We start from the raw sequence: 15,639 nt of genomic DNA on the forward strand, positions 1-15,639 counted from the left end.
GGCCACAGAGGCTCTGGAGAGTGGGTGCCAGCACCCCTGTCCCCAGTGCCATCCACAAACAGGGTGCTCTGTTTGCAGCGCTGGCTGAGCACAGGCTCACATCATGGCAGGGATGGCTCCTGGGAGCCGGAGCTGCAACCGGCCCTCTCCTGTCCAGGCGTGGCAGGGCCTGGTAATCAGTGTATTTATACCCTGTTATATGCAACTCTACCCAGCATCTATTTGAGAGAAGGGATGTCGGCTCCAATGTGCCGACTCACGCCCAGCTGCTGGGGGAGTTTTGCCAGGGTGAGATCTGCTCTTATCTGCTGTCATGCCTCAAATAAAGCAGCCCCTGCCCCTCCTCTGCTGAGACCAGGGAAGGCCAGGACTTCTGGGTTCCTCTCCCAGCTCTCCCCCAGCCCCCCTTGACTGCCTATCGCTCTGTCAGGCTGTGCCTCAGTTTCCCCATTTGCAGGAGCTCTGCTTCTGCTGTTTTGGGTCCAGCCTCTGTGGCCGTGGCTATTTTGGCTGATTTAAGGGACACCGCTTCTTCAACCAGGCCATTGCAAAGGGGTGTTCACATGCCTGGACGACAGCTGGAGCCCACACGAGCTGCCCAAAGCGTTTCCCAGGTCTGAGCCTGGCTCCCTTAGCTACGGCCCCCCAGCTCGCAAGGGAAGTGGCTGCGAACCGCATCCTTCCCGCTCTTATCCCATATGGCCCGAAGCTCCTAGCACATGCTGTGGGAAGCAAGTCCTTCCTCAAGCCCCCACCCCCTTGATTTCTCCTTTTCTCCTGCCAGGGGCAAGGCTGGGGGTGGAGGAATCTGGGGCCTTTCTCTTGTCTTTGGAAATCAAGTTGCATCAGCTGGTGGAGAGCAGATGCTCCGGCATCCCTTCCCGGGGCCTGTATAAATAGCAGCCGCGTTCTGCTGTCTCATTGCTAAACACATGCTGCCCTGGTGTTTTCCAAGCTGTGCTTGCAAATAGGTGGGTTGGCATCTGACTCTTCCCACCCTGCCAATCTTCTCTGCAGCCGCTATGCCTGTGGCCTGTGTGGTTTGTGCCTGGGGTGATGCCTCTCATGTGGCTGGGAGCTATGGAGCCCCATTGTTCAGGCTTGGCCTCTGGCAGGCGGAGGGGCATTAGGGAGATGCTCTCTTCCCCTCTTGCACTAACAGGGGAGAGAGGAGCAGGGTTGGACTGGACGTAACCTGCTTGATGCCCGCTGAGGGGCTGCTCCCGGGGCTCTCCCAGCTGCATCCCGTGGCTCTGGACACTCAAGGCTGGTGCCTTGTAGGGTGCCCTGGGACCAGGTGGTGTAGACGGGGCCTGGTTCTGTCTTAAAAACCATGGGGTCCTTAGAGGGCATCGGCTGAGCTGCAAGACAGGCTGCTGGGAAGAAGCCAGTCCAGTAGCCATGTCCTGTGCTCCTGGAGTCAATAGCAGGGGGCTCATTGCTGATGGAAGAAGCCCCCACTCCAGTCCCTCCAACACCCCCCGATCTTCCCCGCATCCCGCCGGCTTCCATCTGGCAGCTGGAGCATCTCAGGGCGAGCTGGGAAACTGCAGAGGAACCCAGTTTCCCATCCTCAGCCCCTTGTCTCTGCTCCCGGGACAAAGCCCAGGGCTTTGGGAGAGCAAGCCAGACATTTGCATCTCAGTTGGAAGGGGCTGGGGGCAGCGGGGGAGGATTATCATCACCCCTTGGCTTCTCATTTGATCTGCTGCAAGACGCAGCTTCTTTAGAGAAAGCAATGACCTCACCCCAGATGTTAGCAAGGCCAGGGAACTTTTCCCAGGCCTCTTAGGAGATAAGTGGGAACTTCCCCCCCACCTCTTCCCAGCCTGCCAAGTCAAATAACTTTGCTGCAAGAAATCATTCTCAGGGCAGTGAATCACCGTGACCGGTGCTTGCAGCCCTTTCACTTCAGGTCTGTCCAGGATGGAGGGTTTTGCTTCTGTTTTCACTCCAGCCAAATGATGCATGTCTGATTCAGTTAGCCTATAAGGTGTAAATTGACCCTGGCTTCAGACTGTCATGAGCTGCCTCTGCTCAGAATGGCAAAGGCTCCCAGAAGCCCAAGTCATGGATGAGGACCTTGTACTGCTTGGCGCTGTACAGACCCAGGATGTAAAAAGCTTATTGTCCACCACAGCTAGTGCTCAGCTAGAATCAGGGCCCAAAATGCATCCAGACCGAGCTCAGGTGGGAAGTCAATTGCTTTATTGGATGACAAATGAGCTAGGGAATCAACTAGCAGCTTATCCTGGGCTTGCCAGCCTCTGGGCATAGATCAGAAAGCCAGGGCTGGAGGTCAGATATGAAACCATCCTGCGATGCAATCAGGCTGTGTGGACAGGGATGCATCTCTTTTTGGGATACTTCTGGTCTTTTGGCTCAGGTCAAGTATAGTTTGGCCTCAGATCAAGTGTAGGGAGTATCTGAAGTCTGGGACTAAAGAATCTGGGATGGAGGATGCTTGCCTGTTGTATCTGAACCCCAAGACCTCTGGGCTTGAGCCTGCACATAGGATGCCTGCCAATGGATTTGGGAACATCTGAAGTCCCAGGGGGATAGGTCTGGGAAGGAGGATGCTGGCCGGTTGTAGCACCACACATGGTATTTAGAACGATTGAGTTCTATCTGCTCAATCAGTATGGTTTTTGGAACAATTGAGTTCTGCTCAATCGATAGGATTTGGAACTGACTTGGCTAATTTAACCTGGAATAATTTAACCTGGAATATGGGGTTTTTTTAAGTCTCTTTTTGGGATACTCTGTGTCATCCCCATAACTCCCCTGGCACAGATGGCAGCTTGGGGAGATCTCAGGATCAGGACAAAATTATTCTAGTGGCTTTGCTCTCTTGAGCACAGCCTGCAACGTGCAGGGGGTTTTCTCCTCAGTGACAACTGCCTCCATGGATGCCACAAGGCGAAGAACAGGTGCTATCTCTTTGTGTGTGGTGGGAGGAAGGAGACAGGCCCTAAATCAGTAGTTTTGAGGTGTTTCTTCCTGGACCCATGTCCGATGAACAGGAAGGAGAGATCCTCAGCCTCCTGGCACATCATGGGGCCCACTATGAGGATGGATACAGGCACAACTGAGCGATGCCAGTTTGTGATGTGGTCCAAGAGGCTCTCACCCCATGTCCATGCAGACAACTTGTCACCCTAACCGCTGCATTGTACGGCCATAACCCGCCAAGGCAGATGCCCCAAAGCCACCCCAAGCTGAGCTGGCACAGAGAAGGAAGTGACAAGACTGGCCTCCCCTCCATTTGCCTTCCACCCCCAGCCTGGTCCCATTTACACCTGGGCCAAATAGCATGGGTCCAGATGAGGCTTGAGCTCATCTCCTGGCCCCATCGTGAGACACCTCAGCTGTTCCACCCAGGGACAGAAACAGCCTTGAAGAGGCTGGTGGAGTCCCTACCTCCTCTTCCTCTCCTCAAGGGAGCGGGGCTTGAGGCAAAGGGCCAAGCAGAAGCCCAGAGCGGGGCTGTTTTTTATCCCAGGGGGGTCAGACTCAATTATCCTGTTGCTTCTTGGGGGTCATGTCCAGTTCCTCCATCCCACGTGGCTGGAAATGCCATGCTAGGGTGCAGGAGGAGACAAGATGGGAGGAGCTGGTGGGATGAGGAAGAGCTAGGACCCTTCACTGTGCTATTGGGGGCGGGGGGGATCACCCCAGTCCTACCAGCCTTGTCATTAACAACCCCCCATCATGCACCCAAAGTCTTTGTGGGCCCTCAGGACACAGTAGTCATCACTATTCCCCCCCTCCCAAGCCCGTGGGCATGGGCTCAGTTGCTCTAAAGAGAGCAGGCACTTCCGTGAAACCCCAGCTTCGATTTCCTTTTGCACCAACAAACCCAGAGACCGAAAACACAAATGACGCCAGAGCAGCCACAGAGCAGGAGAAAGGAACCTTGTTCTTATTGATGCTTCCAGCGGGTAGAAATCACAGCAGAGCAAAGGGGATGATCGAGAGTCAGGCTCCGTGCGTGATTTGGTGCGGGTGTGAATGAGAAAGGGGAATTTCCCTCCCACGTTTGTGTTCCTCTGTGTTGCACCCCAGGCAAACAGCATCGCTCCCAACTCCGCGCCATCCGAGACACAACCGAGCCCCGAGGGCTGAGTCTATGCCACTACGTTCACGTGTGCTTCAAAAAAAAAAAAAAAAAAAAGAAAGATAATCCAAACAAACGTGTTAAAAAACAATCAATAATAATAATAATAATAATAATAATGATAAACCCCCAATGGGCAGAGTTACAGCAGTAAATGCTCTAGGGGAGGCTGCCGATTGTCAATAGACCGGTGCCTATTTTAAGTTGGCAAGGGGGCCAGTGGTGAGAGGGGAGGAGGGGAAATGTAACCCCCCAGCCCCATAAATACATGGTTTTCACTTGTCACAGCTTGGGTGCATGCGCATTCTGGGCTCCCTGCCCTGTTCAGTCATCCTCCGAAGACCATGATCCCTGGGCGTCTTTGGGCTGGAGCTGCAGAGGCTGCCCGGGGCTCAGGTGCAGGATTTCGTCTCCGAAGGCCGATGGGACAGAGATGGACTGGGCCTCAAGGGTCTTCCCGCGCTGCAGGATGTCAGCCAATTTGCAGCTGTCGGGGTCCAGGGGCATGGGGGCTTTCTCCAGGGGGGTGTCCCCATCCTGGTGTCCCCCCTCGTCACTCCGTGGCAGGGAGCTCTGGTAGACGGGGAAGGTGTCGGGGTCCTGCCCATGGAGTCCAGGGGGGATGGCGATCTCCTCACACCCATTGCGTCCATCGGGCACCTGCAGGTCGGAGATGCCATTCAGGATCTCCTCTGTGAACTCAGCCAGCTCCGCCAGCCTTGCCTCGTGATGCACCCCGTTCAGGTCTGTGGTGGCGTGGTTCTCAGCCCAGACGAGACCTGATGTCACGAGTCCCTTGGTGCCAGGCGAGGAGTCTTCCAGGGCTTCGTGCACAGCCCTCAACTCGTCCGTGCTGGATGAGGAGTCACTGCCATCACTCCTGGCCTCTGGGGCTGGCTCTGACGCCTCGCCTGTGCCCGGAGCTGGCTGCCCAGCGTCATCAGGGAGCTCTGGGAGTTTCGCGCCCAACATCAGCTCTTGGTTGAACTCCAGCGCCTGCTCCACGATCTCTAGGATGTCCGAGTCCTTCATGACACTGACTGGGAGCATCTCTGCAGTGTCCGGGGAGAGCACCAGCACCTCCTGGCTCTTCTCTGCATCTTCCTTGTGCTGCCCAGAGTTGTCCTCTTGGCTGCTGGCCTCAGGACCATCTGGAGGGGCTAGGGTGATGTCCAGTGCTCGCACATCCTTGGAGGGAAGAGACCCATCCGCTGCTGTCTGGCTAGCCAGCGCTTGCCCTTCCAGCACAATCTCTCCCAGGTCAGCCACAGTGGTCAGTGGAGAGACCTTGGGAGCATCCCCAGTGCCAGGGCTGATGGCCTTGGGGGTTTGAGCCCCATCCTGCACCACGTTTTCTGGAGAAACCCCACTCTCCTCTGCCTCCGGGGCCGTATCAGAGGGACAGGGTTTGCTGTCTTCCTGGGGCAGCTCTCCTGCCTCACCGTCTTGCCCTGCATCGAGCTCGGCAGCAAGTCCCTCTGATCCTGCCGTCGGCTCCCCAAGGGGTGCCTGGTCCTCTGGCACTGTGGCCGTGCTTAGCTCTTCATCGTGTACCCCCCAATCGCCCTTATCCTTCGAGGTTTGAGCCTGGGCTGTGTCTGCTCCCAGGCCCTCAGCGGGTTCATCCGTGGACTCCCCACAGTGTCCCATATTCTCCTGCATCTCGGGCTGTGTGGTGCCCAAACTCAGATCAACTCCAAGGGCGCCTGCAGCTTCTACTTGGATTTCCTCAAAGTCCTCTGAGCCCTCGACTTCCTCCCAGCTGGGTGTCTCATGCGGGGCGGCCGAAACCATGAAGTACCCTTCTTCCTCGGTGCTCTCCAGAGGCCCCGTCCCAGCTGTGTGCTCCTCACTGCTCCAGCCATCTCGGGAGCCCGTTGGCTCGGCCCCGGTCTCCACCTGCCCTGCACCCTCAAGGGAAACCAAGGACGATGGGGCTGGGTCTGCCATGCCTTCAGCTGCTGGAGGCTCCTGGCTGGACAAGCTCTGGGCTAGCATCTCCCCTTCATAGACATGCAGAGGTGTGCTGTCCGGTAGTGTCTCCTCCAGCCGGATCCTCGTGCTTCTGTCCAGCTCCTCATCTGTGCCTTCTGCTTTCAGGTCCACATCCTCCTGGGATGCCAGGGAATCCTCTGACTCTGAGAAGTCCCCTTGCCCCAGGGGGTGCATCTTGGAGGCCACGTCCAGGTTGTCTGGCTCTTCATACTCGTTATGGTCTCCCTCGGTTGCAGCCTTCCCCTGCATTTCAGAGGGCTCTTCCCAAGTCTTTTCTGGCTCCTCGAGGATTTCTTGGTGAGGGGAGTCTGCAAGCGGCAGGGTGGGTGGGCTCTGAATGTCCTCGCTCGGTCTCTCTGGGCTATGCTGGGTTTCACCCATCAGCTCCGTGCTGGGGCCAGCCACCTGCTCTACTTTGCTGTCTTGTGTTGGAGGCTCTTGGCCAGCCCCATGACCTATGTCAGCATCTTCTTCCTCTCTCCTTTCTTGCACCTCTGAGTCCAGACTGTCCTGGGTCTGCTCCTCTCTGCTGTCAGCTGCCCCCATGCTGGTCATGGCATGGCCTGCCTGTGCCAAGACCTCAGCTCCTTCCCCATCCTCAGAATATCCCTCTGCTATCTCCTCTCCCTCCTCCAAGAGAGGGGACCTGCAGTAATCCTCTTCCACATCCCCCTCCCTGCCCCAGGACTCCTGTCTCTGGGGCATCTCCAGAACCTCCTCCCCTGGCCCTGTGTCTTGCCCAGAGGTGTCTTCTTGCAGGTCCCCAGTCTCCTCCAAGCTGCCTTCCTCCTGCCTCAGGCCTTCGTGTCCCATGCAGAGAATCTCACTTCCCGATGCTTCCCCTTCCAGCTTTTCCTTATGCTCATCACCTCCCTCTCTGGCTTTATCCGGGGTCTCTGCTTCTTCAGCCCCGAATGAAACCTCATCTCCCGAGATACCAAAGTCCTGGGCTTCAGTCACCATCTCCACCTTCCCCTCTCCTTCCAACACCATCTCTGTCTTCTGGAAATGCTTTCCCTCCACTTCCGTGGTCTGGAGCTGTTCTGCGAGGTTCTCCTCAGGCAAAGCCGGGCAACTCTGCATAGAGAAAGCCTGCGTTGCTTGAATCTCTGCTTGGAAAAAGTCGCTTTCCTGTGTTCCCGCCTGGAAACTGTATTCTTCAATCTCCCTGGACGGGCTCCAGTGCTCCCGTCTCTCCTCGTCCTCCGACAGATGCAAGGCTTCTGTGCTCATGACCTCCAAGTCTTCCTCCCCTCGGTCAAACTCCTCCGAGCTTCCTGCCTGGGCGCTGCGGCCATGTGCTCCCACTTCCCAGATCTCCCTCGTGGGCTCTGTTAAAACTAGTGCATCATTTCCTAATGGCTCTGTACCCCTGCAAATGGCCTCTGCTTCCCCACGCTCCTCTGGGCTCTGCAACGGGGGTGTCTCTTCCTGTTTGCTCTTATCCTGCTCCCAGGAGCTGGCATCCTCCTGGGGCTCAGCAGACGGCTGTTCTTCATCCTGCCTGGGGGAAGGACCCCGCATTTCCCAGGGGACCTCTGTGTCCTGCTGAACAGGGCTCTGTACCCCCTGCTCCCAATCCTCCTCCTCGTCCCCTCTCAGAGGCAGTTCTTGGGGGGCAGCTGGGAGGCTTTGCATGGAGAAAGCCTGAGCCATGCAGATTTCTGCCTCGCTGTCCTGCACTTCTGCTTGGGAACTATAGTCCTCTGTCCCCCTGGATGGGGTCCAGAGTTGTCCACTCTCCTTTTGCATACCAGGCTCTCCTATGCTGTCCTCAGGCTGGGGTTGCAGGTCGCCGTCGGCCTCCCTTGAGGTCCCACTGACGGCCTCTAAGGGCTGGCTGGGGTCCATCAGACCTTCAAGCTCACACATCATTTCACCATCTAGCTCTTCTGCAGCTGGAGGAGCTGCTAGTCCATGCGCCTCTTCCAGGGGAGCCCAATCAGTGCAGAGAGGGCTGGACCCCTCGGCGGCATTTGCATCCTGCTTGACTTCCCTCAAAGCATCTTCCAAGGCCTCAGTGACCAGCTGGTCGGGGTACAGCAGATCTCGGGGGACCGGCTTCCCAGGCGGCTCTTCACTGGCGTCCCGTCCTTCCTCCCTCACGGCCTCCTCATCCTCCTTGCCCATCTCACCAGCTTCCTTTTGGGCACCCGGCTCTGCTTCTCTGTCTCCCTCCAGGTCCGAAGGGGGTTGTCCCAGAGGCTCCGGCATTGCAGAGCGCGGAGAGTTCAGCAGCTCCGGTGACTCTCGGGAGAAAGAACGAGCCACTGTCTTGATCTCGGTGGCTGCGAGCCCCTGGGATGCACCCACAGGGCCGGAGGCTGCATTGCTGGGACCTGCAGTGTCAACGCTTTGCCGGGGTGAGAACTGGAAGCCAGCGATGGCTTTTGGGAGCTCCCTGGTGATGGGGCGCCGGCTCTGGGGCAGCACAGCCGTCTGCAGCCTGGGGGACTCGGTCGGGGTCCTCAAGAGATGCATCTTGTTCTCCGTCTTCTGGAAGACCATGGGGCTCAGCCGGTGGTCCCAGGACAGCAGCCTTCTGGGCTCCGGGGACATGGCTTGGAGTTTGCTGCTACTCATTTCCAGCTTGGCCTCTGCAGAGAGAGAGAGGCATATGCAGTCAGCGCTGGCAGGGTAAGAGAGGGGAAGACACGGGCTCAGAGCTGCTGTAAGAGGGGCAGATCTGCTCCGATTGACCCCTCGAGCCTTTACACAGAGCCTGAAGTGGATTGAAAACCACCTGGCCGCAGCCCTTTATCACTGCAAAGTCTTTGGTTGGGACAGAGCAACATGATAAGGGATGTTTGCTTAACCCTACATCCATTCAGGGGTCTCCCACCTCCAGAATGCAGCAACTTCTGGGGTGGAACAAGGAAGCTGGTGAGAGCACAGAAGAATGGCTAGGTAGGGTTGGGATGGGGGATGTCGGGGGGAAGATCTCCCTTGCAGTCTCTCTGATGTCTAATGGGGCTACAGAGCTGGCAGTTCAAGCCAGATATTGGTACCAGGGCTAGAAAGGGGGTACACACAGGCACTTTTTGGTGCCCACAGAAGAGGAGACTTGTCTTCTCCCCCTGCCCACCAGGCTATTTTTGTTTTAAATTACAGCTGAGACCTTTTCAACCCAGTGCACACTTTAAACTCCAAGTGCCTCGAATTATAGCACAGGCATCCTCGGGTCATCTAATAGCTGGTGGTGCCCATCGTTAGACAAATGAATCAGGAACTGCCTGATTACAGGGAGAAGCCCTGTGTTTGCCTAGCACATCCCACCACATGATCTTGCAGCCTCTCACCGGATTAAGTTAGGCTTCCTGCTGCTGAATTTGGATTGGTTTCTCTTATAGCCCTGGCTTCAGGGTCAGGGGATCGGGTGTGAATCTCAGCTGCTTTGCACCCCAAAGGGTTGCAACCCTCCTGGGAGCAGGGAGAAGCATGTCTGTCTGCACCCCAAGGACTCGGGAGCCAGAAGGGCAATGCAATGACCCCTCCATTTGTTTGCTTTTTTTTTCGTAAAACTTCCTGAGATTTGGAGCTCTTTGCTTTTGGGGCTTTGGCTCTTGATTTTTCCAGTTTGCAACAGGGGACATGGTAAAATGGAGCCCCCCAGGCTCCAGCCCTGAGTCTTTTCCCTCTCCACGGGGTTACCAGACCCACCCCAGCTGTGAGCTGTCCCCTCCCAGTTCTGCCCCTGCCACATGTAGTCAGATCTGCCCTCTCCAGGCAGTGTGTTGCTCTGGGGATGGGGTGCATAGCTTGTGTTCAACACTGGCAGTGACTGGGCACATCCCTGCCATTGTGGCTGAAAGAGCGAGGTGCCCAAGGGACCCATGTACAGACCCCTAGGCTCTCCTGCTCACCTCGCAAGCCATTGGCCAGCTTGAACTCCCCTGCTGGCAGCTGCAGCCTGGTGCTCTCTGCTTCCAGCAGTGTCCTGCAATGGAGAATAGGGTGCTGGGTTATTCTGGGACCTCTGGCGAGCCTCAAATGCCATCAGGGCCCTGCGGCGCTCGGTGCTGCATGTACAGCTCGGTGCAGACCTTTCAGCCCAAAGATCCTCCAATGCCCACAGGACCCTTTTGGAGATATAAGGGTGCTGCCCCCTCTCCTCCAGTCACAGGACCCTACCCCCTGGGCAGCCAGTGAGGAACAGACTGGTGCTTTAACACACAATAAAAGAATGGCTAACTCAGTGCTTGGTGCATTTTAATAAGGAGATGATCCTGCTAACAGACAGCCCAGGATGCTCCAAAGGGTCTGAGCCGGACAGCTCCAGCATCCATCTATCTTAGCAGACCTTTGCAGCGGGGGGAAACTGAGGCAGTGAGAGGAGGATTGGTAGATGCAAAGGCACCAACCAGTGAGCACTGGATCTGGGAGCGGGTTGGCAGCTCGGCTCCCTGCACTGACCTTGCCTTGCCGTGACTGAGCCAGGACAGTGATAGGGGACTTGACCGAGGTGTCACAGGGACATGCGTTTGCAGGGGAGGCAGGTAACCCCCCGGCAGTGCCGGGGCAGCTCTGCTGAGCGCTGTGCCTGCAATGGGACTACCAGTCACCCCCCATATCCCTTCTATGCCACCTCCTGCACAGCCGTCTCTGGCCCTGCTCCATCCTGTCCCCCTCCCCACATCTCCATGACATCATGGCTAGCTCGGAGGCCCCATTCTCATGCTAATCAATCCTCCCCATGCTCCCTCCGGCGAGCCCCTTGTCTGTGAGCCATCTGGATGGGAAGCAGGGGCCAGGGCAGGGCTGGTGGGGCAGGTTCCCAGGGAATGGCTTTGAGGGGAGAAGGAAACGCAGACAATGGACACGATCTGGCCCATCCCTTTCGCAAAGGGGCTTTCTCAGAGCAGGAGCTGCCTGTGAGGCTGGAGAAGCCCCTCTCACCAGCCCCTTTGCACATCCCAAGTGCCCAGATCCCTTTGCTGCAGGGATGTTGGGTCATTCAGTGCCCCCAGGGCCATGTGCTCCGGTGCTTTGTGGCATGGCATGGTGTGACATGGCACGGTGTGGCATGTTTGTGGTGGGCAGGGGCAAGACCCACCTGTACGTGGCCACCTCCAGGCTGAGGGACATCTTGAGGTGCATGAGCTGCTGCCTGTCCTCCAGGACCTGGGCGATCTGGACCCGCAGCGCTTGCTTCTCCTGCTCCAGGGCCTCAATGGCCAGCTAGGATGGGAAAGGCCAGGTCAGTGGGCCAGGATATGCACCTGGGGTGCAGCCAAAGCCTCCCAGCCTGGCAGGCAGCACCTGAGCACCCTGGCGAGGAAGGGCCATGCTGGGACCACGTCTTCCCCTAAGGGGCTAAGGGATGTGCCCAAGGTGATAAGGGCAATCAGTGGTGAGTCCACAAGCCACCCCCCTGGCTTATCCCATCCCCACCCACTCCTGGCAGACAGACCCATCTGCGCCCTTCCCTGTGCCTCAGTTTGCCCAGGAGGGAATACTGCACTCTTACTTCTGGGCCATGCTGGGAGAACAGAGCCCGGGTGCTCAGGCAGGTGTAGTAATGGGGTTGTGACACCCTGCTCTGAAGGAAGTGGCAGGGGAAGTGGAGAGACAACAGGGGGGGAAATCTGCTTCTCTGTTGCTTTCAGAGGAGCCTCAGTTTCCCCCCCTGTCATGCACAACTCCGCCGGCACTCCTTGGTGCAGCCCCCAGCCAGGCTTTCCTCTCATTCCCCTCCTATTGCTCCTGCTTTCCTTCCCACAGGAAGCAATTACTCTGCTTTCCTTCCTGATCTGAGTTTGGATGGACTGGCCAGGCCTGGCCTCTGTCCATCTCCTCCTGGGACGGGGGAAGGAAGAACAACGCAGCGTGGTCTATTCAGGGACCTTCCGCCTGGGGTGCGAATGGGATGAGGCAGCCAAGCCCCCGATCCCGTTACACCCCAGAGCCTGACAGCTGCCCAGGCGGGTTTCCTGCCCTGGCAGAGAGCAAGGAGGCCCTGTCATCTCGGAAGCACCTGAAATGCAGCTGGGGAAGGAGCTCTTTGAGGCTGATTACTGATGGGGAGGAAGGTCTGGGGGGGAGGGGGCAGGGAAAGGGAAGCTGCAAAGTAAAGCAGGCCCGGCAAAGGGAGATGCCATGTGCTCTGCTCCTGACACCGATCCCGGAGGCTGGAGATTTCCTCCGTTAGCTCCTCATATTCCCTTCTCCATGCACCTGGTCGGGGAAGAGAAGGGAAGAATTCCAGGCTGCCATATGAGGCCCATGTCATATTTATCTGCTTTGCCTTGACCTGGTGCCCCGGACCCCCTGCCCCCACCCCACCACCACCAGCCCTGCCTAGAGGAGCCACTTTGCAGCTGTCCAGCTACAGCTGTGGTCGGGCTCTTTTTTCCTCCCGCCATTTGCTTGGTTCATGATGATACCCAGGGGAGCAGCTGCTGGACAGGTGGGAAGAGGAGATGGGGAAACTGGATCTCTGCCGCAGCGGGTGTGCAATGCCCTGGGGGGAAAGCAGGAGAGATCTGAGAAGAGATGCACTGGGTGGAGACAGGGCATGTTCGAGTGCAAGGATCTGGACCAGCACCATTGATGGGTGGAGGGTTTGACTCTGGATTTGCAGTATCCAAACGGGCATTCAAACTGGGCCCGAAGCAAAATTCTCCTTCTTCAAGAGCTCTGAACTGGAGCCCTGGTTGCAACTCACCCATGGGTCCAACCCCCTCCAGGGCCAAATCCCTCCCTGCTTTACACTCCAGATTGACACAGAGTCTAAGAGACTTCTGAAGCCTGCACCCGCTCCGAACATGGTCAAGGCCAGAATGGGTCAGGGCAGCTGTGGAGCTGTCTTCACCCCACAAGCAGGTCACGGAGGGAGGACTTTTATCTTCCAGACTGAAGAACTCTCCTGTTTCCAGAAGCCTGGAAAGGTTTTTGTCTCTTCTAAGGGAGACAGAAAGACAGAGTGCATGGGACAGACAGCCAGATCCAGCACATGTTGTGAATACAAGGTCATCAGCTCACCCAGGCTGGTCAGAGACTCAGGGGATGTCCCCACTCCACGTCAAGATGCCTGATCCAAGATTTTAAATCACGGAGCTTCTGAAGCGGGGGGTGGGGAATCTCTATCATGAGCCTGCTTCTGCAGATGGAGAAACTGAGGCACAGAGAGGGGAAGGGACCCAGAAGCAGGCATAGGACCTGGCAGCCCTGGCTCTCATGCCCTCATGTAGGCACAGAAATGCTCCTACCCACTGGGGCTGGTGGGTTTGCAGAGAGGAAAGGGCATGCCTGATGGAGGTAGAAGCCAGGCGTCTTGGCACCCACTCTCCCCAGCCCTAAGCACCACAGCATGTCAGGAGGAGAGGATGGGGACATGTCCCTCACCCTTTCCTCAGGGCTTGGGACAGACGCCTTCCCTGCTGTCATGCCAGGGACAAGCCCAACCCTCTCCACCAGACCCAGCCCAGCTCCTGGCAGACCTCATGCTGCTGTCTCCCACAGCCCTTCTCTGCACCTGCCCGGGCTGGAAATCCTCTTTTTTTTTTAAAGAAATGTTTCATGTTCCAAGCCAAATCAAGTCCAAATCCATGAGTCAGTCCAGACCCATAAGTGGCCCTGCAACTGGCAAACATCCTCAACCCCCACCAAAAATCCTCTTTCCTGCATGCAGGTAAGCCTGGCCCATCTGCAGAGAGAACCCAGGAGCCCTTCCCCTGTCCCTCTGGATTTAACCACCAAAGCCAGGCAGAAAACCCAGGAGTCCTGCTCCCCCTCCCACGCTCCACATCTGTCTCTCCGGGTACAGTCTTGAACCCTGGAGTCCTGGGCCCCGGTCTCCCAGCTCTAACCACTAGGCATGCTGCTTCCCAGGGACAGGACAAGGATGCTAGTCTGGTTCCCAGTCCTGTGTGCCCATCTGCATGCCCTCCCCTCCATGGCCTTTGGACCCACCTGAAACTTCTCCGCCTCCCCCCTCTGCTCCTGCCACTGCTGGGAGAGGTTCTCCTCCAGCATCTCCTTCCTCGCCTTGAGCCCGGCCAGGTCCTTCTCCAGCTGCTGCAGCTGCAGCTGGTTCTGCCGGTTGCCCTCCACCGCCTGCCACAGGCTCTCCTTGGCTTGGCCCAGGGTGCTCTCCAGCTGGGCCACCTCACTCTTGTAGGTCTCCACGGCTCCTTTCCAGATCTCGGCCAGCCTCTTGGAGTAGTCTTCAACCTCCAGGGGCTGGAAGGCAGCCGATGGAGCCCGGAAGCTCTCCAGGCTACAGGAGAAGCGGGCGACCTCCTGGTCCAGCTGGGCTCTGTCCTCCTCGTGTATCTCCATCAGTGCCTCCACTTCCTTCTCCAGTTGAGCAGCCCTCTCCTTCAGCCAGATCTGGGCTCTCCTCTCCTCTTCCAGCTCCTTCTTGCTCAGCCCCAGTTGCCTCTTGGCTTCATCCCGGGCGGCCCGTTCCCTCTCGCACCTGCTCCTCACCTGCTCCACCTCCTCGTACAGGTTGTCCCGGGCCAGCTCTGCCAGGCACTTCTCCTTGAAGGCATCATCCAAGGTAGCCCTCAGGGCTCTCAGCTCTTCCTCGTACCTGCTCCTCCAGGACCTCTCGGCCGGGCTGCTCTTAGCTCTCTGGATCTCTGCTCTCAGCACCTCGTTTTCCTCTTCCAGGAACTTCACCCGGGCTAGGTAGGCTTCCAGGCGCTTGTTGAGGTCCCACATCTGGAGGGACTCTTTCTCCAGGGCACGTGCCCCCAGCAAGCCCTCCATGCTCAACATCGCTGGACGACCGTGGTCCGTGGATGGGCAGAGAGAGGGGAAGCGTGGTCCAGAGGGGGAGAGGGAGCAAGTGGCCGGGAAACAGCCCAGCGCAGCTATTCATACTCCGGTGGGCGGAGTAGGAGGCCCCGGACAGCGAGTGAGGGCTTTAACTCTTCCGTGCCTTGGGGCGGTGGCAGCCTGGACGTGCTCCAGGCCAGTTCCTCACCCGTGCTCGAGAAAACTGCCCGGTGCCAGACCCAGCTATTTTTGGCTGGACTTGGGCCAAAGATAGAAGAGCTTCATCTGTGCACCAAGCGGGGCTTGCCCAGCTGCAAGAGCTTTGCAAGGATGCTCTCCCAGTCACATCCTGAGGGGTGGGGAGGCAGGGAGGGGGCTGCAGACTGGAAATCAGGACACCTGGGCTTTCTTCCAACCTCCAGCAGTGGGACATGGGGAAAGTCCCCTTCTGAGCTTCTCTTATTATTTGGGGTGGGGGGGTAGGGTGTTGACTGCAAGGTTTCTGGATAGGGTACACAGCCTCCAAGTGATGGAGCCTGGGCCTGCTGTGGGACTCAGAGGCATGGAGGCAATGCAAATAGATCTGATGAATAAAGGGGTTAATAAGGAATGCCCTTCCCCCCCCCCCCCCCCCCCCCCGCCCCCAGGGCAGCAGCCTGACCACTTGGTGCCCTCCAGCAGCCCCCAATGGAGACAGCAGTGTTAAGGCGGGTGCAAGTGTTAAGGCGGGTGCAAGTGTTAAGTTGTGTTAAGAAGGATCTTGTCCCTGGGGGCTGGGCTGAGAACGTGCCAAACTTGTTGCA

General features: G+C 57.6%; 1 protein-coding gene across 1 annotated transcript; it reads right to left on the reverse strand.

The window, feature by feature from the left end:
- Positions 1–3,900: 3,900 nt before the first annotated feature.
- On the reverse strand, positions 3,901–14,929 carry NES (nestin). The gene is made up of 4 exons (XM_019484855.2): positions 14,024–14,929; positions 11,166–11,290; positions 9,976–10,049; positions 3,901–8,709 (listed from the first exon to the last, which is right to left on the reverse strand). Exons 1-4 carry the CDS (start codon positions 14,834–14,836, stop codon positions 4,442–4,444), a joined length of 5,280 nt encoding a protein of 1,759 aa, XP_019340400.2. The 5' UTR covers positions 14,837–14,929; the 3' UTR covers positions 3,901–4,441.
- Between the last annotated feature and the right edge of the window lie 710 nt (positions 14,930–15,639).

Source organism: Alligator mississippiensis, chromosome 15 (assembly GCF_030867095.1).
Source record: "Alligator mississippiensis isolate rAllMis1 chromosome 15, rAllMis1, whole genome shotgun sequence".
Taxonomy (NCBI): Eukaryota; Metazoa; Chordata; order Crocodylia; family Alligatoridae; genus Alligator; species Alligator mississippiensis.